This window comes from Mus musculus, chromosome 3 (genome assembly GCF_000001635.26).
Source record: "Mus musculus strain C57BL/6J chromosome 3, GRCm38.p6 C57BL/6J".
Classification (NCBI taxonomy): Eukaryota; Metazoa; Chordata; class Mammalia; order Rodentia; family Muridae; genus Mus; species Mus musculus.
Genome location: NC_000069.6, coordinates 35,956,053 through 35,980,013, shown reverse-complemented (window position 1 = coordinate 35,980,013; position 23,961 = coordinate 35,956,053). Strand labels below are relative to the sequence as shown.

The window sequence follows — 23,961 nt, the reverse complement described above, 5'->3', positions numbered from 1 at the left end:
GTAAAATGATTGTAGTCATTTGACAAAATCAACTCACCTATACCTAAAATAAAGTATTGTGTAAAAGTAAGCCTAATAAACCTAAAGGACATTTGCCTACGCTCAGGTCTGGGATCCATCCCAAGCACCAGGAGAAGTATTGCAGCTCTTAATAGACTACTGATACCGATAGACTTGGTATCAGCATAGGGCTTGGATCAAACAGCTGGAAAGCCTTTCAGTGCTTCTAACGAAAGGACTTCTCTTATTGGAGGTGGGGACCACACCTCACAAGGACTTTAAGGGAGAACTTGTGGTGTGCACAGTGATTAGGGGAAGAAAGTTCCATCTTTGTCCAGAGTTCTAGTGAGGTGGGGCATCAGGGATGAGGGTTCTGGGGTAGGTATGCTGGGACAGTACCTCACAGTCCAAACATGTTCTCATTACGACAGCAGATACCACTGGTGTATAATTTGGGTTTAGCATTTGCTCAGGATTGCAGAGACATTTTCCATTGCTACATTTCATACAGTTCTCTATTCTAAACTGAGACTCATTTGCTGCTGAAAAACATGGTGTTTGCTTCATGAGACGCAAATTATATACCATAAACTAATTCTGCAGCAGTTAAATCAATGTGCTGCATCATAGAGAGTATTTTATAACCAGAAATGCAAATTACATACCATAAATGAAGTCTGCGGTAGTGAAGTCAGTGTATTGCATCATAGAAGTTATTTTATAAACACATTTTAAATTTTATATTTGTATCTTTCTGTGTGTGTGGGTGTTTTGCCTGCATGTATGCCTGTGTAGCATTCCTATGGAGGCCAGAAGAGGACATCAGATGTCCATTAGTCACCATGTAGGTGCTGGGAATTGAACCAGCAAGGAGGGATTAGCTGCTGAGCTGTCTTTCCAGCTTCTGTCCTAAGAATCCTGATCATATGCCACTGAACTGTGACACTGTATTTTATCTTTTAGGAACTGTGGAATTCATTATGGACTCAAGGCACAATTTTTATTTCATGGAGATGAACACCAGGCTACAAGTGGAACATCCTGTCACTGAAATGATCACAGGGACTGACTTGGTGGAGTGGCAACTCAGGGTGAGAAGGTTTTCCTGGTAGATGTCAGTCCTGGGCTGTGGATGCAGCTTAGTGTTGCGATGCCTGGCTAGCAGGAGTGGTCCCTGGGTGCAGCCCTCCAAGCACTACCAGAAATAAGATCAGTGTTGAGAACACATTACATTCCAGACTCCTTTCAGGCTGCTTTGGGTGGGACTCAGTTTTGTGGATGTGATGGGGACAGAGAAATAGAAGATTTTTTTTTTTTTAAAGTGCATCTGGCCGGGCGGTGGTGGCGCACGCCTTTAATCCCAGCACTTGGGAGGCAGAGACAGGTGGATTTCTGAGTTCAAGGCCAGCCTGGTCTACAGAGTGAGTTCCAGTATAGCCGGGGCTACAAAGAGAAACCCTGTCTTGAAAAACCAAAAAAAAAAAAAAAAAATGTGCATCTGATGTTGTAATGTTATTGGCACTTTAAGAACACAAATTCCTCATTTGTCAATTACCTTCACCTCCCCTTGGGCCCTGGGCTGCAGGCAAGTAAGCTGTATCACTGTATCTTGTTCTAATCACATTCACATGGCTCTCCTGGAACTCCCTTTGTATCGCAGTGTGTCCTCTAACTCACTGAGGTCCTGAGTAGGGGTTAAAGCTGTGCCACACCACACCCTGGCTGCTCAGCGACTTCTTCAAAATGGAGTTTTGTGGTTCAAACTGCTGAGTTCAGGTGACAGTGCAGATGGCCAGCAGGGTTCAGGGATGCCAGTGAAGCAAACTTCAAGGCTTTCAGATACTTAGTATCTGTCTGAGAGTGATAATGGCACAGAATTCCCCACCGAAGGTGTAATTAGGACCAGTCCCTCTCAGACTTGGATGGAAGCCAGTCTCAAGGGAAAAAAATCCATTAAAGATAAGCCAGTTTGAAAATGGTCTGTGTAATAAGAAATAAGACGATGCATCTCCTAAACCATGAGGTGCATGGTCAACACTTTTTTCTTTTGCAAAAGAAGACAATTAGAACTCAATCAGTTTATCAAAAAGTTTCCGTTTGAAACATAGGAAGGGAAGGGATACCGGGAAACACTTGCATGTGCTTTCGGTAGCCAGGCTCTGACTGCAAAAGCTTGAGGGATTTCCATGGTCAGCGTGGGTGTAGAGACAAACTAAGCCCAATCGGGATAGACACGGGCTGTGGTTTGAAACACCCAAATCACGCCGAAATTAGTTCTGTCTACCCTGGTTCTGTACTATGGTTCCTGACCTTTCCTGGTAGCAGGTTCTGAGGGACAGCCTTATCTCTGTCGTGCGCTTACCTGTTCAGCTCAGAGTCATATTAAGTTACCTATCGTCTTTTCTCCTGTGTCTGTGTTGCTTTCTTGTGTGTGCATGCGTGTGTGTGTGTGTGTGTGTGTGTGTGTGTGTATTTGTGTGTGTGTATGTGTTTTATCTTGAGAAAAAAACTTGTAAAGAGGGAGCAAATGGCCACATAGTCTACATAGTCTCCATTAGCTTTTCCAAGTCGTACTTATTAAGAAGTGAAATGTATTGACTTGGCATATACGAGCTCAAATGGGAAGTATTTAGTAACAGTGAATGAGCACAGCTCTACAGCTTGTGATCTGGGGTCACACAGACCTCCAGTTCTTCTTCATGCCTTCATCTGTCGTGGACTTGGTGGTGAGAGAGACAGCATATTAAGTTGGGCTGCTCACAGCCTTTGTCATGAATGCGAATATAATTCTGAACACCAAGTGAAAATACAAAGATATCTGACTGGGGAACTGAGTATTATATTGTAAATGAAAACAGTTTCTTACCAGTAAGAAACGTAGGTTTTCGTGGCATTAAACACCAATTTTTAGAAATTAACTATCAAATAGGCTTTCTCCACTTAAAACTCTAGAGCCCATGAACATTAATAGATTGTCCCCAAGCTGACTCTTTTGTCTGGTCTATGCCCGTCTTACCTAGGACTTAAGGGGATGGACAGCCATCTTTTTTATTTGCCTGCCTTACAGACCCAGATGTTCAGGGTATAAGCAAGACCATTGACCTTCACCATAGGTCTGTTCGCCGGTTTTTAACATGCACTTTCATAAGAAGCACTATTTTGTCACCAGATTGCAGCAGGAGAGAAGATTCCTTTGAGCCAGGAAGAAATCCCTCTGCAGGGCCATGCCTTTGAGGCTAGAATCTATGCAGAAGACCCTGACAATAACTTCATGCCAGGGGCTGGACCGTTGGTTCATCTCTCTACCCCTTCGGCAGACATGTCTACGAGGATTGAAACTGGAGTCCGGCAAGGTAACATTAAATAAGGTCAAAGCCAGCACTCTGATTAAACTCTTGCTGCTTTTCTCTAAGATGAGACTGTACTGTTTTGCCCAGATTGGATTTAATCTCCAGGACTCAGGTGAGTCCGATCCCAGCACTTGCGAGGCAGAGGCAGGTGGATTTCTGAGTTCGAGGCCAGCCTTGTCTACAAAGTGAGTTCCAGGACAGCCAGGGCTATACAGAGAAACCCTGTCTTGAAAAACCAAAACCAAAACCAAAGAAAAAAAAAAAAACCCAAACCTATAAATCTCACCACCATACCCGGATTCAGCTATATTATCACTGTGCGTGCTCTTGATTTGCACATTATTTATCTAATTACTTTGTGGGTTGGGCAGGTTGGTGTATGTGGGCCCAGAGGATTGAAGGCTTGAAAGCTCAGAATGGAAATAAGTTTAACAAGAGAGGGTTGGACTTTGCCTTGACCTCCGAACAGAGAAAGGAAAAAAAAAAAGGCTGAAGAAAGCCAGCCTTTGTGTCACTGCATAATATGTGTCACATGAGAAAGTCTGGTACTCTCAGTGACTAATCCCTGTTAGATTTTAGACAAGTTTTTAAATCCCTCTTGAGTCATGGTTTCCTCGAAAATAAAATGGTGCCGAGGGCACCTGCCATGCAGGGATTGGGGAGGGCTGGGCGTGAGGTGACAGGAAGCACATCTTGCTCAGCTTTGCTTCAATCCTCAGAGATCTGATTTTGACAGCTTACAGTGCCTCTTGATTCCAGGAGATGAAGTCTCGGTGCATTACGATCCCATGATCGCAAAGCTCGTTGTGTGGGCCTCAGACCGCCAGTCAGCCCTGTCGAAGCTGAGGTACTGCCTTCATCAGTACAACGTGAGTGAGCTGAGGCCAGAGGCCTGATGTTAGCACCTCAGCCCTACGTTCCTGTGTGTCAGACACACGCAGTTCTTCAGGGGGCAGTTCTCCAAGACCAGTGTGTGCGGGCTTTGAGCGCTTCTTTATTTCAGTTGGAAAACAAAGGATCGTAGAGATAAAACCAGTAATGTCCCCACTGCGTTCCAGTGAAGTCCCAGTCATCTGTGAATAAGCCAACTATAGGAATGAGTCTAATCAGTGTTCTTTAAAAAACATTTGAAGCCGGGCGTGGTGGCAACACCTTTAATTCCCAGCACTCGGGAGGCAAAGGCAGGCGGATTTCTGAGTTCGAGGTCAGCCTGTTCTACAAAGTGAGTTCTAGGACAGCCAGGGCTACACAGAGAAACCCTGTCTTGAAAAACCACAAAAAAAAAAACAAAAAAAAACAAAAACAAAAACAAAACATTTGATCTTCATTTTCAGCCATGGATCAGAGGTGGGTTTTTTGTTGTTTTTGTTTTCTGGTTTTGTTTTTTTTTTGTCTTTTGGGTTTTTTTTTTTTTTTTTTTTGTATCACATTAATTTTTGTGGTACATAAGTTCCAACCACCTTAACTTCATTCACTTCATGGAAGAATTTATAACACATAATTTAAAAATTATCCTGTTTGATTTATCCATGTAAAAGCTGCAATTTCTAAGGCTCTATCACTGTGGCCACACCTGCAGTTCCTTCAGTGGGTCAATGTGGAGAAGCGCTCTTGTTTCCCTTTTAGTCCATCCTCACCCCATCCATCCTGTGTGCTGACTGTCCTCGGTCAGCTTCCTCAGGGTTCATTGTCCCATTCAGAACAGGACACTGTATGTTCTCTGTCACCTCAGCCAGTCTCAGCCTCGGTCAGGGCCCTGTGAAGGCAGGGGCTGCATCTGTGTTGCCTCTCACTGTCCCCAGAGGCTGTGTCAGAACCTGGCACCGACAGCAGCTCAGGGAATGAAGTAGGAGGGTGGCTGGGTGAGCCGATGCATGAACCCAACGCCATCGCTACCTCCATCTTTAGTCCTTTTACTTTGAGGAGAGAATTCAAGATGGTATTGCTCTTTATTTTTTTGTTTAATTTTTATATCCATATCTAAACCTTGGGTTTCAGCTGGAAGGCGACTTCTCTCAGGCTGCTTACTCTTGTTCCCTCTCCAGCATCACGATCCTTCCTGCTGCATTTGCGGGCATCCTATTTTGTGGAATGCTCTAAATGAAAATCTGGTCTCTTGCAAATATATCTCATGTCTGGTTTTTTAACTTTCATCATTTTCCCAGCATAAGCCAGTTAACCCCCTTCCTGCGGTACTATGTCCTATAGCCTGTTTCTCTTGTGAAGCCACATTTTGAAGTGTAGGTCCAGATGTGCAATGATCGATCGCCTTTCTGCACGTGACACCTTGGTAGGTCATAGAGCGGACGGACGCCTTCCTGAATGTGTTGTCCTCTATGCTCAGCAGGGCCCTGGGTTTGCTTCTCTTCCCAGATTGTCGGCTTGCGCAGCAACGTGGACTTCCTGCTCCGGCTCTCCGGCCACCCAGAGTTTGAGGCTGGGAACGTGCACACGGACTTCATCCCTCAGCACCACAAGGACCTGCTGCCGAGTCACAGCACTATAGCCAAAGAGTCTGTGTGCCAGGCAGCTCTGGGGCTCATCCTCAAAGAGAAAGAAATGACCAGCGCTTTTAAACTCCACACTCAAGGTACCGAGCGCGCCTTTCTTCCCTGGCCGTGTTCTCTGACTCAGCAAGAAACGCGCTTCTGTTTCTGTGACGTTCTTGCCTCTCCAGCCTCCAGGGACTGATTATTTTCTGAAGATGTTTTGGGGGTTTTTCTTTTTGTCTTTCTTTCTTGTGTGTGTGTCTGTTATAAAAGAAACATTCATATATCCTGAGTACATAAGCATACGTGCATATATCACAAGTGTACACATAAGCACTTGCTCCATGAATGCCTAGCATTGCAGAAATGGGTCTCTGCAATCGCTCGTTCCTTCTGTATCTCATGGTGACCTCTGCTGGCCGTGTGCATTCATTACTCCTGTGGCTTGCTTCACCATACCTGCCCTACCTACCGCAGTGCCCTTGGTCGAAGGATGGAACATTGGAGAATCAGACTCCTAAGCGTGAGCCACACTTCATTGTTAAGTTTCTTCTTCCCCTGTGTTTCCATCTTGTGATTGAATTTCTGTCTGAATGGAAGTTTGGGCCCTTCAGGGTGTCAGAGGATGCACCGCGGGAAGATTGTCATGGTTTGCACACAAAGGCTCCTTCTCCAGCATGCTCTCAATGGTTTCCCAACTTCTGGCATCAGTTACCTCAGAGGATGGCTTACAGCTTCAGTCAGCTGTGCACTGAAAGGTCTCTCCCTCTAAACTAATAAAACAGAGACTCTCTCTCTCTCTCTCTCTCTCTCTGAAACCCACCCCACAGTATTTACTCAGGATAATGCCGAGCATTGGAGTAAACATAATTCTTAAATCTACTTATTTTTTTGTTATTAGAATCATAATTTTTTGTTTTATTTTCTCTGTATGCGGATTTTGCCTGCATCTAGGTCTGTGCTTTATATGCATGCAGTGCCTATGGAAGCCAGAAGAGGGCATCATATACCCTAGCACTGGACCTATGGATGGTTGTAAACCTCCATCTATCTGGGAGTTGGAAGAGCAGCTCCTGCCGTTAGCCATTAAGCCATCCATCTCTTTAGCCCCAAGATTATTATATATGCTCCTGCTTCCTATCAATAACAACAGGGTTCAATTGTTCGCATCTTTGATTTTTAGCTTTATTCATAGTCTTTCTATCGAAAGTGTAAAGAATATAACTGCGTCTTTAGGTTTGTAAAGTGTCACAGTTACAGGCTTCACACTCAATGGCTTCGGTTTAGTTGTACCACAGCCTCTGGGTTGTGCCCAGCAGAGCTTGTATGCGCAGCACGAGGAGCTGGGCCAGTGACACAGAGGCACAGCGAAAGGGAGACCTCTGTGCCACCAGAGGACAAGGGCTGAGTCGCAGATACTCATCTTCCAGAGAAGCTGGGACTTCTCAGATAAAAGTCTCTGAGACACAAGTGGAAGCAACTAGCTTACTTACGAAGTAGAGCACACATCTGAGCTGCCAACCAAGGACCCGTGGGTTACATTCACCTTTGTACATGTTTGGGGGGCTTGATACTTGTAATTTTGTTGTTGTATTTTAAATCTTTTCTAGATCAATTCTCTCCGTTTTCATTCAGCAGTGGGAGAAGACTGAATATCTCTTACACCAGGAACATGACTCTGAGAAGTGGTAAAAGTGGTGAGTGACGTCTTATTACGAGAGGAATGCAGAGTGCAGCGACACAGCGTGTTAACCCAAGCACAGTCAGCTCGGGGTTTTTAAGTGGCTCAAGTAGGGCCATGGGATCAACCCTGCACATATTTTCCCTGCTTTTGGGTGTTTAAGTATCCTGAAAATAAGCCATAAGACATACCTAGCAGACAGTGGAAATGAAATATGGCCAACTGTCACTGAGGAGACTAGGGTGTGTGATTTTAGGCAAGGTCTTTCTTTGTACGTTATTTTTCCGCCTGCTCTAAGACAGATGGTCGCCACTATTCACGCAGGACTTTGAGATCCAGGTGGAGTGGGTCACTGAAGAGCTGTCATCCAGTGTATGTTCAGTCACCTGAGTGTTTATCTTCACTTGAGCGTCACAAGAGAATGAGGGAGTCACTGCTCACGTGTAGATGCGGAAGCACAGAGAGCAGGGTGACTTGCTAAGGCCAGTCGGCACAGAGCATTATGGATAGCCACTCCTTTTGATAACCACTCCAGGCTTCTCTAACACTTTGGCTCGGTGGCTTTGGTTTTGGTTTTTAACTGTATTCTGGTTTGAGAAGGCTCAATGTAAAGACTGACGTTTTAACTAAAGCTAGAGGACACTGGCACCTAAGCCAGAAGATAGTTAATGAGTGTGAGCAGGCAGGATACAGAGGGTCAGAGCGCCGTAAGAGCCAGTGACTGTCCCTTCTGCTACAGGACAGAGTGCGTGAGATGCCAGAGTGGGTGAAGTATGCCGGATATGAGGATGTCAGGGATACCTGAGCCAAGGCAGCTCTCGTACCAGTTAGAGCAGCTCCCTGCCAGCATCAGCCACCCTTTCTCTGAGCGGAACAGGGCCTTCTTGACTCTTGAGATGACAGACATCATTCCTGTGCAGCAAATGCATCCTTCACAAAGTGACTGCGTTGTAACTAGAGCCTAGATGGACATTACTAGAAATACACCGGGTGGTCTCCAAGGACGGTTGCAAATGCCCCTCCACTCCATAGCACAAGTGGGTAACTTGTCCTGCATCTTGGGCTGGAATGTTTATTCGTACTGTCCTACAAAGCAGTCTCCAGAGTCAGAGAATGTCTCATTAGCCGCCTCCGTGTGCCGAGTGCACGTATCAGAGGCAGGGAAATTTGCAGGGCGCTCTGCAACCTAAATTAAACAGAAAAATCACATGTGCCACGGAAATTCAGATGAGCCAAATATGCTATCTGGCATGGGTTTTCATTAAACCACTGAGCGCTCTTTTGAATTGTACTGGATTTTCTTAGAATGAAGAACATTTTAATTTAAAAACGAATGAGTGCACAGTTGCAAAGCTGCCGTGATTGCTGCTCACCATATACACTTTTCTTCTCTTACGCTGTTCCACAAAGATGCTCTGATTCTGAATATAACTCCCTGGAAGTGTTCTAGGGAGTCCTGGCAAACAGCTAATGAGCAGTAACCAGGGGAGTATCCCAGACACGAAGCCCGGGGCCTTTATGATCTCACGTAGGACCAGTCTTCAGTCTTCTCAAGGAAAATGACCATGTGCTTCAGTGCTGTGTTTATAACTTGAATCTTTTATATATTATTTTGTTACTGGTGACCATTTTGTTAGAACTGTGAGTTGGCCCTCAATAGTAATAACAGCCCAAATTTATTCAAGGCTTACAGAGACAATATTAAACATTTTCCAGAGGCTGTCTCATTTGCATTTTTCAGAGCAGGCCAATAAGATTCATGCTGTTAGTAACCACCTTTATTTTCAACAACTAATTGTTCTTAACCAAGGTCAAAGTTCCGATATCAGTACTTTTCCAAAGGTCATACAAAACTAATTGCAGCCCGGGCTTGACCCCATCTCCCAGGAATGCATGCTTACATAACACTACACCCACTAAATTTCCATGCCTTATTGAATGTGTACCGAGCTGTTTAATAGTCTCCAGTGGGAAACAAAAATATCTGGGAAGGGAATCACAGTTTCATGCTGTGAAATTACAGTCAGATCTCCGCTGTAATTCTACTGGCATTACTGTTACTTAAACACTTTTACTGTTTTGTAATTGAAAAACATGATCTGGTATATTGAAGACATTTTTCTCCTTAAAAAAATTAGTATTTATACTACACAGAGTGGAGAATTTTCACCTACCCAGTGTAAAACCTCTGAAAACAGCTGTGGTGATAGATGGCGGAAAGAGCAAACTAGTTTCTGTCCTCTCCCCTTGAGTGCACGTGCGTGTGTTATTCAGCTATTAGGAAGTGTATTCGGTTGGAATGTGGGTATTGTAGTATGTGAAGGTACCAGCCATAGGGTTAATAGAATTCATTTGTGAATAGTTTCAGTTTTGTAGGTTTTTTTAATTTCATTTTATTTTTAACTTATTTTTTACACTCCATGCCCATTTCCTGCCTTCCCACCCACCCTCCAACATCTCACACTCCTCCCCACCCACCTGTCTTCATGTGGAAGTCCCCATCCCCCACCCCACCTGACCTCTAAACTCCCTGGGGCCTCCAGTCTCTTGAAGGTTAGGTGCATCATCTCTGAATGAACACAGACCTGAAAGTCCTCTAACGTATGTGTGTTGGGGGCCTCATATCAGCTGCTGTATGCTATTTGGTGGTCCAGTGTTTGAGAGATCTCGAGGGTCCAGATTAATTGAGAATGCTGGTCCTCCTACAGAATCGCCCTTCTCCTCAGCTTCTTTCAGCTTTCTTGGTATGCAGAGGGAATCATGATTGTTTTATAGGTAGAAATATAGAAATGTGCTAAACAGTGAGTTCAAAAGACCTAGGCAGACACTTCCCAAGGATATGTCACATAAATAAGGTGTGGCCTCCCATGGTGGTGTGAGGAGCATGGGGCAAAGAAGCCCGTGGGGCTATCAGGTGGTCCATTTTCCCATTTGGCTGTTAACTGAGCCACACAGAGGGGAAATACAGGAAACTCTGGTGGGAGGCTGAGCCCTTGTTCCTAGGACAGTAATTTGAATAAGGAACTGGACGGGTTGAGATGGGAAGCAGGGAGGGCCCAGAAGACGTTGTCAGAGCCTGTCAGCCTTGGTCATTCCAGTAGAACACCAGCAAGGGAAGGAAGAGACTCGTAAGACAGGTTTTGGAAGGAAAGAACTTGGCTGCCAGGTGCTGCCCACTGGACATCAGGCGAGAAAAAGGGCTTTAACCTGGATGGTGGAGAATAGCCGTGCCAGTATGGAGCTTGTGAGGCAGGAGGGACAGCAGTGGCCTACCATGTTCATCACAAGATGTCAGCAGCATTCAGTTGGGCATAACTAGCCAGGGTTGTGGAGAAGATCAAGATTAAAAACATTCAAGTTGGAAGCATCCAGATGATGGCCAAGACTTCAGGAGTTCATCAAGTGGTGGTAACTTGCATAACTCTGGTCACAAAAATATTTGCTGCTGGAGATTGAGCCCAGGGCCTTGCAGAAACTACAGGAGAACACCTATATAAAACTTGTGATTTCCAACTTGGAGAATAGTCTTCTTCAATTCCATATTCATGCGTGGCATGAATCATCTCATATATTCTTATGATCTGTTACTGTTTTAAAGAGCCTCACATTTACTTCATTATTACATTCCCACACCCATTTAGTGGCTGGCAAGTGAAGGCACATAGAAACAATTACTTAGCCAAGGCCACAGCAGTAAGGAGGTGGTAGATTTGGGTCTCAAACCAGACCTTCTCCTTCTAGTTGATCGCTCTTTCTGCACTCTCGCTGTAGCTTTTGTGTGCAGGTAAAAATGTGTGGAATATTAAAAGTCCATTTTCAAAAGAGAAAGGTTTGCTAAGCTGTCTGTACTGAGCCCAGTCAGAGACTTTGCTAACAAAAGCATTGTGTCTGCGGGAGTTAAGATGTCACCTTTTCTTTGAATAGCTGCCTAAGGTTGAGAGGGAGAATTGGGTCATCTCCATTGTTACATAATGTTTTCTCTCTTTTTTTTTTTCTTCAATTTCTCCCTTGTCCTTAAAGATATAGTCATAGCTGTGACGTATAACCGCGATGGGTCATATGATATGCAGGTAAGCCTTGTTGGTTCTGGACTGTGGCTCAGAGCCAAATCCTATCTCCCTCTTCCTGAGTAGGGTCAGTTTTCCTTCTCAACATGCCTGTAAGCCTTTGACTATTGTAACTGTAGTGAGAATGCCATGTGCTTTCATTTCAGAGCAGTCTAAGAGAATCACCCCTGCATTGTTTCTGACCTGTACTCGAATTGCAGTGATTCTCTTACACATAAAAACCTAGCAAAATGAATCGCCTTGAGTAAATGGCTAATAAGCCCCTCAGGGGTGTGCACATGTTCACCAAAACAGCAGCCCCTGGATTTTCAGGCTTAGGAACACTATATATACTTAAAAGTTATTGGGAGTTCAGGTGTGCAAAGAGCTATCAGAAAACCTAACTAGGTGTGTGGCTTAGTGGCACAAATACATTCACATTGTGTAACTGTCACCACCTGTTTAAAATTACAAAAACTTTCCTTTCTTCCTCTCTTTCTGAGAGTTTATCTCATAAATACAATGTACTGGGAACACATTCCATCTTCCATTGCCCTCTTACCCCTCACCTATCCTCAGCTAGGCCTCCAACCTTCATGACTTTATTCAAACCCAGAGTTAGGGCTGCTTGTGTGAGCACGGGTAGGGAGCTGTTTGCTGGCCATGGGCAACTCCTTACTAGTTACACAACTTAAGAAAACGATACCCTTCCCTGGCAACCATTAACTGCCAATGGCCCCTCTTCCTCCTCCTCTTTCTGTTTCCCTTCCTCCTCCATAAGGCCCCACCCCATCCAGAATAGAATGCTGAAGAGCCTGGTCTCATGCAGGCCTTGTGCAGGTGTGCAAGGTTACTGTGTGCCCCTGATTACAAACACCTGTGTCTGGGCGTTCCGTGTTTACAGCACACCCCCTCCTCTGTTATCTTATGTTCTTTGCACCTCCTCTTCCTCAATGCTGGGCTTTGGAGAGGGTGAGATAGGTACCCATCTGAGGGTGCACACTCGCACTCTCCCCTCTTATTCTCAGCACGCTGACCACTTGTACGTCTCTGCATCAGCCATCGGCCATTGCAGAAGGAAGCATCTCCACCCACAGCCGAGAGTAGCACTGATGTACTGGCATAAACACAAATGTTTAGAAGGTGGTTCGTGTGACATGAGGTGCTGTTCTTATCTTCTGAAGCTAAAACTCTGCCTTGTAAGCACCGACAGCAGCGATTCTCAATTTGGGGGCCGTGACCCATTTCACAGGGGTCCATCAGAAAACATAGATATGCATGTGCGTTACCATCCGTAACAGTAGCAAAGTTACAGTTATGAGGTAGCAACAAAAATGACTTTATGGTTGGGGTCAGCACAGCATGGGGGACAGTATTAAAGAGTCGCAGCGTTAGGAAGGTTGAGAACCATTGGGCTACAGTCTCTTCCCCTGTGTTCCTGAGGACCACTGTACTGCTTTCTGTCTCTGAGAGTTTAATGCTGTAGGCACCTGATAGACATGGAATAATTTAATATTTGCCTTTTTGTGACTGGCACATTTCACTTTTGTATCATGTCTTCAAGGATCAGAACTTCCTTTGGAAGTGGATAATTTTCATGCACTGTCTTCTCCTTATCCATTCATGTGTGGCTGCAGAAGGGTTCTTTCTGACTTTTGGCTGTTGTAAAAAATGCTGCTAGCCATGGGTGTGCACAGATAGTTCTTCAAAGTTGTTCTAAAGTTTTGAGTATGTATCTAAAAGTAGAATTGCTACATCATGCAGTAATTCGGTTTTTCATTTTTGAGGAACTACAGTAGTTTCCTGTAGCAACTGCACCTTTCTGCATTCTCACGAGCAGTGCCCAGGACTGTGTCTACACCCTGGCCAGAGCACTTGTGATTTCCCTCCTTTCTTGTTGAATGACAACCATCTTAATTGGTGTGAAGTGGCAAGATGTTGATGCTTTGATTCATAAATGTCTTAAGGATAATGGCTGGTTTTTTTTTTTTCTTTTCTTTCACTGGTGTGTGTGTGTGTGTGTGTGTGTGTGTGTGTGTACTTACTGGCCACTGGTATGTCTTCTTGGGAAAATTTCTCTCTGTTACCTTTGCCTTTCTATATTTTAATCCAACTATTTTGTTGTTGCTGTTGAGTTATTGGATGATTAGAAAAAGACCTAAGATCACGGCAGTACCCATTTTCACTAGTCATCATAAAGTATAGCATTTTCTAAGGTCCAGTGCCTTCTAGAGAACTCTACTCCATACTCATGAAGGGGGAAATTATTTTAAAAGCCAGATAGCATCGTGGTCCTAATGTGAAGGTTTTACAGGCTCTCTGAATGGCTGTGAGAAAGCCCAAAGAGATTGAGTCATTGTGTAGGAAGCTGCAGAGGAAAGCTTACACTAGCCCTTAATTAAAAGAAGTCTATAGCAAGCTGAGATGCTGGAGAGTTCTTGTTGTCTATGTGTGTGTGTGGGCTCACGCATGGGTCACAGAGTCCGTGTAGAAGTCAGAAGACAGTTCACAGGAGTTGGTACCATTTCCAATGTAGGCGCCTGGGGCTCAAACATGAGACTCAGGTCATCAGGCTTCGTAGCAGGCGCCAATCCCTGGGCCATCTTGGTTGGCTCTTTTAAAGGGTGTTAAAAATGTAAGGATTTAGCTACTAATTCAGTAAATCTAATATATCACTTTTAATATGAGCTGAAAGATTTCAAATTCTACAGAATGAATAGACCAGTAATATCCAGCACTTTGAGACACAGTAGTTTCCTCTATGTAAGCTTCACAGAGCCATGGGAACTCTACTCACTTCAAGACATGTACACCATGCTTCATATCAGTGCCTCTCCAGTGGGGGGGACTCTTTCTTGTTCCATGATGACTAGTAATTTTATCCTGTTTGGTTCATGGGAGTAAACGTGTTGTTTTGAACTTTTAGACAAAAACTTTTATACCCTAAGATTTTACAGATATTCAAACAGCTGTTTTAGTAGCTTGGAATGTAGAGTCAGTGTCATGTTTAACTTACGAGAGATGAGAACTAGTGTACAAATACTGCTACGTAACCTATTTCACTTCAGTTCCAACAGCGTATTTACAAAGAACAGACACAGACTTCTATACAAATATGTTGGAAATTGGAAAGAAAAACATAAGATTTAAATGAATATTCTATGTGAGAGGGAAATTTTCCAATGTATATTGGAAAAAACACTCTTCAAGACAGAGAAGACTTGTGTCTGTTTGCCACCTCCCTGAGGCATAAGTTGTTATCTGGCACAGCCTGTGAGAGCACGACAGCTGTGATTAGTCTGTAGCCCCTCTGTCTTTAATGGTCATAACCACAGCCCATGCATGGGTCAGGTCTGTGTGTTGGTGAGATAGAGGAAATGCCTTCTAACTGTGTGCGGGCTCTAGCTTTGTCTTGTGTCGTTACTGACCTTGGCACGGAAAAGCTGCACTTAAGAACTTAGAGATGAGTAGCAGCATATAATATAGCTGGGAGAACTGAATCATTTTGTTTGTTATCTGTCTGTCTCTCTGTCTGTCTGTTTGTATTTTGAGTTATGTGAATATAAGGGTAGGTATGTGCAGCTGAGGGAAGTTGTCTGGAGAGGACAGAAAGAGCATCAGGCCCCCTGGAGCTGGAGCTGAAGGCGATTGTGACCTGGGGGCAGGACCCAGAACTCAGGTCCCGCATGAGCAGCACATGCCCATCCCTGCTGAGCCGTCTGTCAGAAAAGAAAGCTATTCTTTCTGTTCTCAAGTGAACTTTCATCTGTGGCATTATATTGACATGGATAATTTATATATAGTTATTTTTTCTTTTAATTATCTTGATGCTATTTGTATCTAAGTTATTCTCGTTAGGAGTCTTGGAGGGAGATTCTACTTGGTTCATTGAAAACTATGCTTTGGAAACTGCCAATGATGACGGTGTTCTGATTTTATTAACTCTACATGGTCATTTATTTTAAAGACTTTTTTTCCCCCAGATTGACAACAAGTCCTTCCGAGTCCTGGGCGATCTTTCCAGTGAAGATGGCTGTACCTACCTGAAGTCTTCTATTAATGGGGTAGCCCGTAAATCCAAGTTCATCCTCCTGGACAACACTGTCCACCTGTTTTCTATGGTAACAGCTCTCACTCTTGTCTTGTTTTGTTTTGATGAGGCCTCAGTCTATAGCCCAGGCTGGGCTAGAACTCATGGCAATCCCTCTGCCTTAGTTTTCCGAGTGCTGGGGAAGAGTGCCAGGCTGGGAGACGGGGGATAGAAGGGCACATAGCTCTGGAAGGTAAAGTCCTGGATCCAGTCCTGGCCCTATGACTCAGCAGGGCTGCGACCTTGTACAGTTAACCTTTCTGGGATTTGGCTCTACCATGTATAACCTTGACTAGTAAGCATGCCTGCCTTATAGAATTGTGACAATTAATGGCATAGTGCCTATGTAACTGTAAAGTTCTCACTGGACATTGTGCTGTCCATAGTAAAGATGTTACCAAAAACCACTTCCAGAAAAGGACCGTCACGTCACCTACAGTCCTGTCCTTTAATCCCTAATCCCTGGTCAGGCATTTAAACCATGACCTCTGTGTCATGGGAGAGGAGACCCAGCAAGGCTTAGCAACCTGTTAAGATCACTAAGGTTTATTAGCACCTGGTGTCGATGATAGCTAACAGTTACTAATAGCTTGAAAAGTATCCATCCCTCTTGGACTAGTGGGAAAGAGATAATATGTTGATCCTGTGTTCACTGTTGTATGTAGGAAGGCAGTATTGAAGTTGGCATTCCAGTGCCCAAGTACTTGTCTCCAGTGAGTGCAGAAGGAGCTCAGGGGGGCACCATCGCGCCCATGACTGGAACCATTGAAAAGGTAATCAGGGGACATCTGTCAAATGGTGCCAGCAATGGCTAGTGTCACTTGTGGAGTTTGCTGTATCCTTCCCTTGTACTCCTGTCCCCTCCTAAACTGTGCTCACGGGGAAGCTCTTGCTTCAGGAAAATAACATAGTACAGTGCTTCACTTGTCAAGACAAGTAACTATTTGCCTATTTTTTTTCATAAAAATTACTGGTTTTTATTTGGGGTGGGGGGAGGTACACGTGTCACCCAGAGCCTCATACATGTTGAAAACTCTACACCTGAACACTACCCCAAAACTGCTGGGGGGGGGGACGGGGACTGTTTATTTGTTTCTGTATTTTAATTTTATTTTATGTACGTGGATATTTTGCCTACATGTATGTCTACCCGACACGTGTGTACAGTGCCCACAGAGGCCAGAAGAGGGCATTGGAGCCCCTGGAACTGGAGTTACAGACTGTTGTGAGCTTCCATGTAGATCCAGAGAATCAAACTGGGTCCCCTGGAAGAACAGCCAGTGCTCTTGACCACTGAGCCATCTCTGTAGCCCTGAAGCTGCTATTTTGAAGGGAAGAGTTTACATCACAGTACAATGTACATCACAGTACAATGTGTCTTGCCTGAGGCCTTGAGCCTATGATCTCAGCAATTGGCACACTAAAACAGGAGGGGTCACCCTGGGCAAAAGAAAAGGTACAACTAATGCTGCTCCAGGAGCGCAGCTCAGTAGCAGAGCATATGCTTAGCATGTGCTTAGCATGCTCAGGGACTTGAATTCAGTCTCCCATGACAAAGAAAAGGGGGTGGGCCAGATTAAAATATGAATACAGACAAGCAGATTTTTTTTTTAACAATGCCATATTTCCCAGGCTGGTCTTGAGTTCCTGGGCCAAAGGTATCCTCGTCCTTAAGCTTCTCAGAGCATTGCCACCACACCCAACTCAGAATGTGTACTTAAGAATGCAAATAGAATCTTAACCAAACAGTATCTACATCAACATTTTAATGTGAAACCTAACAGCAAACAATTTTGTCATGAAATAGTGATATATTTATTTATTGCATATGCGTTACAATAAATTTTGGAAGACTGATACTGGGGAGACCCATGTGGCTCAGGGTGGGGTACAGGTTGGAGGGGAACCTGTTTGTTTCACCATGTAGCCCAGATGACCTCAGACTTAGAGCACTTGCCTTGCCCGGTCCTCTGAGCACTGAAATTACAAGCACACACCTCCACACCCAGAAAGCTATGTGGCTTGATGTGGTCTAAGGGTGGGATCAGATGGTGTTCATTACTCTCTTCCTCTATTTGGGCTGCTAGCACAGGATTCCATACACATCAGACTTGAAACTACATATGTTTATCCTTCCTGGTTCTGGAGGTTGAGAAAATCTCAGAGCAAGGCACCGGCAGATTATATGGCTGGTGAGACGTCTTCTTGATATCACACCAGACAGATGGTCATATCCCACAGGACCTCTCTTGGGCTTTCTCTGCGATGGTGCAGATCCCTGGTGACTTAATCACCTTCGAGAAACCCTAGCTCCAAACATCACCTTGGGTTTAATATTTCAACATGAATTGCAGCAGAATGCAGACATTCAGATGATAACACAAGATGATATAACTGCTGTGGGGATAGATATCTGGTGTCCCCAGTACAGTAAGTCATAGCAATTCCATAATGGCTAGAGATGTGGTTCTGTGATTGAAAACCTGCCTCATATAGGGTGAAGTCCTCGGTTCATTTACCATCACCACAAAGATAGATAGATAGATAGATAGATAGATAGATAGATAGATAGATAGACAGACCAATAGAAATAATCAATTCAGTTTATCTGTATATTATTGGAAAATAATCACAAAAAAAGAAGAAAATATTCAAAATCTCCCAGTGTTCTCCACTGTGTGAGCTGACAGACTTAGATCTGCTTTTAGGATGATCAATCTCAGTTCACACCAGCCTCACATGGTGAGGAATGCCAGCAGAGAACATTCATCTTACATCTAAAGTTGCGCACACATTGGCTTCTGGAGGCCCTACCGAAGGATTGTCACCAAGGTTCAGGTCCATCCAAAGATGCTTGGTGCTTGTGACTGTGAAATCTAACTCTCCTGGTGATGTCTTTATAGACTGTTTTAGTAACTGTATTAATTAAAAAGACAGTTGGCCTCTTAAACTAGAAAGCTAGTCAGGACCTTTATCCTCCACCCTGTTTTAGACAATTACAGGTATCTGTCCTTTTGTCCTTCTGTGTGCCATTTCCATGCATCAGACATGTGTGGCTGCCCTGATTCTACATTCATGGAAAAAAAAATAATAAAAGCAGTACCAGGTGATGTAAGAATCCATTCATCTGGATCCAGTGCAGCTAGATCATAACCTGAGCCTCAGCATAGCATATACACACTCACCAGTGCCAGCCACGCTGGGTGGACAGCAGTCTCCAGTTTACCTGGCACTTCAGTCTGTCTTTGGCAAATAACACAGATGTGTAGGCATGTGCTTCTGTCCTGTTTGTTCATGTTCCAACTCTGGAGAGCAAGAAGGACCTGTGTCTCAATGCATCTCTCAATCTCTAGGTGTTTGTGAAAGCTGGAGACAGAGTAAAAGCTGGAGACTCTCTGATGGTTATGATTGCCATGAAGATGGAGGTAAGGAAAGTCGCAAGTTCAGCTGCCAAGTCAACCTTGGGAACAGCTGGGCCTGGTTGTTTGCGTTAGTGATGGGTTAATAGCACTGTAAATGCTATAAGGGTCATGAACTGGATGAATATTGAAAGAAGCTAAATCAACCATCCTTCTGGTAATAAAATTTCACTTTGTGAAGCTATAGCTGTCATTCTGGACATAATGAAATTATCTCCAGCAGTGTCCCAGCTGACTCTCTGTCATTATTTCCTAAAGCTGAATTGAGGATGGCAATCAGTAGACTGTAGGCCAGTGGCTCCTAGCACTGGGCAAATACTACATTCACTTTTGGAAGCTTTGTAGATAGACCTGCTTCCAGAGACAAGTTGACATCGAACCTCCCCCAGTAAAGCCCAGGGATGGATTGGTCCCAGGGTCTTATGCAGCTAGGTGGGCACACTGAGCTGCACCCTAAGTCTTAGTACTTCACGTAAGCTTCCCACATGAGAGTCGGATGTCCAATCAGGTTGAGACCTCTAGGTAGACAAGAGCATCCCAGTCATGTCTTTGAGTGTGTTACTACTCAGTATTGACCCTTCTCAATAAAAGCAAGTAAAACACTGTAAAACACACAACAAAAATAAATATAATAATAAAATAAAATAAGTAAGGAGAGCCCTGTGAAAGTGTTTCACTTTTTCGATAGATGGAGATGTGTATAAACAAGCAGAAACACTAGGAAGCATTGAAGGTGTTAGCTGTGTTTTCCTCTCTGCCTCTTCTGGCACTCACTGGCATGGCTACCATTGTTATCTCTGTCCCTGCAGCATACCATAAAGGCTCCAAAGGATGGCAGGATAAAGAAGGTATTCTTCAGTGAAGGAGCCCAAGCCAACAGACATGCACCTTTAGTGGAATTTGAGGAGGAGGAGTCTGACAAATGAGAATCGCAGTGAACTGTGTCCAGAAAGAAATAGACGACCGCATAGCGCCTTATCTGTCTGCGAACAGCAAGTGCCTCTTCAGTCTCTAGATCTCGGAGAGAGGAGCTTTATTAAATCAATGATGGTGTGATTATATTTAAACCCTTTTATAAATTATCTTAAAAGATTTCATAGAAATAAGACTGAGCTGTAGTTTTTTTTTTTTTTAATTTGGAAACTAATATTTTCTTTAAATCATATATGTTGTACTCTTAGTAATAAGGCAGGGAGTAGCTTGATCAAAACAGAAGAGGAATAGTCCTGTAGGTGAGTGGCTTTGTAGTTACCCCTGATGGCAATACAGTGACATGCTTCAGAGGCACGTGTCACAGAGCTAAACTCAGCCAACAGTAACGTCATCAAGCAGGACACGAGTGTTACTTGTCTCTTGTCCTTGTGTTTGGAAAGCTTCTCTCTAGGTCCCTCTGCCTTTGTTGTGCTTGTGGGGGTCTCAGGGAGCCCTGAGTGGTGTTGACTCAGTGTGTGCTGTTGACATGGCCACAGCCATATCCAGGACCTCACTTCACCTTAGATCCCTGCCCCAATGGCAAAGGCTCTTTCTCTCCTCTTCCCCTTGCCAAGATCTCCTTGGGGAGGTGGGAGGCTCAGAGAAACTTTGGGAAAGCCTTCCTCTGTTTCATGTCCAGATACTGGTATTGTGTGAAAAAAAAAAAAAAAGTCTGCCGTGGCCTTTTGTCTCCTGGGATGTTTACAGGCCAATCTCCAGCAGAAACTGTGCCTACCAAAAATTAGCTACATCCGTGGCTCTGGTTCCGCTGTAACCGTAAACCTTTCGTCCTTGTTTATCTGTATATAATAATCCTGCCTCCTGTTCACTCTGAGCACCCAAGGTGCAGCCGTTTCTCCATCAGAGCCCATCTGATCCCAGCTTTTGCTATGTGTCTCTGGTGATTGTCTTTTCTTCATTCTCTTTTTTCACCCCTGTCAGGTCTATCCCTGGATCTCTGCTGGACATGGCAGGATTATACTTGGGAAGTGTTTGTTTTAAGGAGTGTTTGCATCATACTAGAATGTTGTGGATTGGTTCTAATGTTGTTTGTGTTAATTCAGCTCCTGAAATCACATGGGAACCCAGTCTGCACTGAGGGTCCCTGCCCCCCAGTTGGCTCTGATTGGGAAATAAAGTTGCCAGCAGCCAATGGCTGGGGAGGGAGACAGAGGTGGGACTTTTAGGATTCCTGGGCAAGAAACACAGTAGAAGAAGAAGGGATTCGCCATGACAAGGGCATAGGAGATAGACCACACCTGGAAGGTACGGGAGGGAGAGGCTGAAAGGTAAAGGGGAAAGGAGGGTGGCCCAGGAGGCTGACCAGAAGCATCCAGGACAGCAAGGATAAAATATAGATTTAGTAAGTGTTAACTCAGGAATATCAGAGGGGAGTGTGTTAGCCACGTAGAGGTTCAGGAGTGGCCCAGTCATTGAGCTAGTTAATTCATATTAAACTATAAAGGGTGTGTGTGTGTGTGTGTGTGTGTGTGTTTCCATGTGTGTGTGTGTGTGTGTGTGTTTCCATGTGTGTGTGTGTCTGTGTCTGTGTCTGTCTTTCCACTGGGATCCAGAACCTAAGGGCATGTGGCAGGAAGCACAAGAGTACCCACCTGGGAGTTTAGAGTGGATTAACAATTTACTGCTTCACTAGAACACTAATTTGGATAAATTTAAAACAAAAACCAGTGTCTGGGTGGTGGTGGCACACGACATTAATCCCAGCGTTTGAGAGTTCGAGGCCAGCCTGGTCTACAAAGTGAGCTCCAAGACAGTCAAGACTACACAGAGAAACCCTCTCTTGAAAAAGAAAAAGAAAAAACAGTTTTACACAAAGAGTGAATAAACGTGCCTACACAAAAGCAATAAGGGCTGAAGTTTTGATTCCTAGAGTACATGAAAACTCTCTATAATTTCACCCTCAGAAGCTGGAGGCTGGGTCCTTGGCATGAGCTAGGTAGCAAGGCTAGCCCTATCAGTGAGCTCTGGGTTTGGCTGGAGGACCCTGCCTCACTATAAGGCTGGGTGCAACTGAGGAAGATCCCTGACACCATCAGGCTTCTATACACATGGCTGATACAAAGGAATGGAGGTGGGCGAGAAAGGAGGGGCCACAGGAGGAGGGATGCTGGGAGACCATCCAAACCATGACTTTCCAAACTATTGATTCATCAGCAGATACTTTTCCACTCCAAACACAACTTCCCGTTGATTCATTTATTTTTTCGTGCTGGAGAGCACACCTAGGACCTATAGATGGGTGCTGTGACACTGAGCTGAGCTTCCAGTCCTGTAACTTTCCTTCTCTGAAAAAAATAATGGCAAACTTTCTCTGATGGAAATGTCTAGTTGCTATTTGCCCGCTTTCAGATAATACTGTTTAGATCTTTCGGCAGAGCAAAGGGAGCTCTTTAAGTGATTGTATTTGGGATATGGGAATCTGTACAGACAGAGAATCTGAAGCCAGCACATGACCAGCTTGGGGGAAGGGCATGGTGGATAAGAGTGACCCCCATAGGCCTGTGCATTTGAATGCTGAGTCATCAGAGAGTAGCACTACTTGAGAGGGGTTAGGAGGTGTGGCTTTGTTGGACTAGGTGTGGCCTTCTTAGAGGAAGTGAATCAATGGAGGTGGACTTTGAGGTTCCAAAAGCCCAAGCCAGTCTATGTGTCTCTCTCTCTTCCAGCTGACTCTGGATCCAGGCGTAGAACTCTCAGCTCCTGCCTGCATGCTACCATGCTTCCTGCCATGCTGATAATAGACTAATCCTCTGAAACTGCAAGCCAGCCCCGATTAAATGTTTTCCTTTATAAGAGTTGCCACTGTCATGATGTTTATTCACAGCAATAGAGCACTGACTAAGACACCAGCATATTGGAATTTATTCTTAGCATGGTCATCAGTTATAGGTGCATAAACCCAGGCAGTAGGTTTAGATCTTGCCACTGACTTGTCTTGCACGGTAATCAAGAAAAGTATTTTTCTTTTATTATACAATTTTGACAAACAACAAAAAAGAGGGGCAGATTCCGCCTTTAGTCTTAATGTTATGTGTCAGGATGCCTGTATCAGCAGACTCCTCAGAGGTGGGGAAATAGATGTGGTGATGCACACCTGGAGTCCCAGTGTTCTGAAGCAGGAGGCTCACTAGTCACAGGCCCACCAGGCCTACATAGTGAGAACGCATTTTCCACTCCCCAAGGCAGAAATCTCAGAGATACAATGTTTGTTCTAGCAGAACTGAAAAGTGTTTCATGGTTAGGCAATTGGGATGGGGTATGCATCACCTGAGCTGTTATAAGACACTGTGAAAACACCCTATGCTCATCTCAACCATTCCCAAAGCAGCCTTCTAGCAAGATGTGCTTGGGACAAGAGTCACCTGTCCTCTAGCACTGAGCCAACTTGACACCATCGACTTTCCTGTTCTCTCTCAGCTTGATGGACCCATGTGTGGGAGCAGCCTAACTTGATTTGATAGCAGAGTTCCTTTATACACACCTGTGTGTCAGTTCTATGGACATTTGATGTTTACTTCTGTCCCTGGAAACAAAGATCACAGGAACGGCTTCCTGGCTCTATCCAATGGGAAATGATGCAGCCATGTAGGAAAAGGTAGTAAAACTATGGTAAGAAGCACCGAGGGATGAGGAGCTATGAGGATCAGGTAAGTAGAAAACAGCAGAGATGAAGACAAGGAAAGGGGAGTGACAGTTTAACTACAGGACAGCTGTCTGCCGTGTGGAGAACAGAGAAGGTACTATCAGGACACTTCAGGCAGAGGGACTAACCGAGGCTAATAAGGCAGGAAAGTCACGGTGTATTGGGGCAGAGTGCTCTGACCTGGACTGGACAACAGGCTTCGCATACACAGGAAGCAGCTGCCCACAATGGCAAGGACCCTTTGTGCTTC

The 23,961-nt window shown here is 44.5% G+C and overlaps 1 protein-coding gene across 4 annotated transcripts in view; it reads left to right on the top strand.

The window, feature by feature from the left end:
• Nucleotides 1-23,722, top strand: part of Mccc1 (methylcrotonoyl-Coenzyme A carboxylase 1 (alpha)) — a 44,403-nt gene extending 20,681 nt beyond the window's left edge. The window contains exons 10-20 of one of the 4 annotated variants that reach the window (XR_001783758.2): nucleotides 964-1,091; nucleotides 3,170-3,353; nucleotides 4,110-4,219; nucleotides 5,724-5,940; nucleotides 7,475-7,536; nucleotides 11,541-11,590; nucleotides 15,550-15,687; nucleotides 16,322-16,429; nucleotides 19,010-19,081; nucleotides 19,885-20,125; nucleotides 22,735-23,722. Coding sequence is in view for 1 of the 4 variants with exons in the window: in NM_023644.4 (NP_076133.3) it covers nucleotides 964-1,091; nucleotides 3,170-3,353; nucleotides 4,110-4,219; nucleotides 5,724-5,940; nucleotides 7,450-7,536; nucleotides 11,541-11,590; nucleotides 15,550-15,687; nucleotides 16,322-16,429; nucleotides 19,010-19,081; nucleotides 19,885-20,001 (1,211 nt within the window). In the remaining 3 variants the exon portion in view is untranslated. Of the gene's footprint in view, nucleotides 1-963; nucleotides 1,092-3,169; nucleotides 3,354-4,109; nucleotides 4,220-5,723; nucleotides 5,941-7,449; nucleotides 7,537-11,540; nucleotides 11,591-15,549; nucleotides 15,688-16,321; nucleotides 16,430-19,009; nucleotides 19,082-19,884; nucleotides 21,401-22,734 lie in introns of those variants that run through there. The other 3 variants (XR_001783756.2, XR_001783757.2, NM_023644.4) reach the window with 3 other exon arrangements.
• The last annotated feature ends 239 nt before the right edge of the window (nucleotides 23,723-23,961 follow it).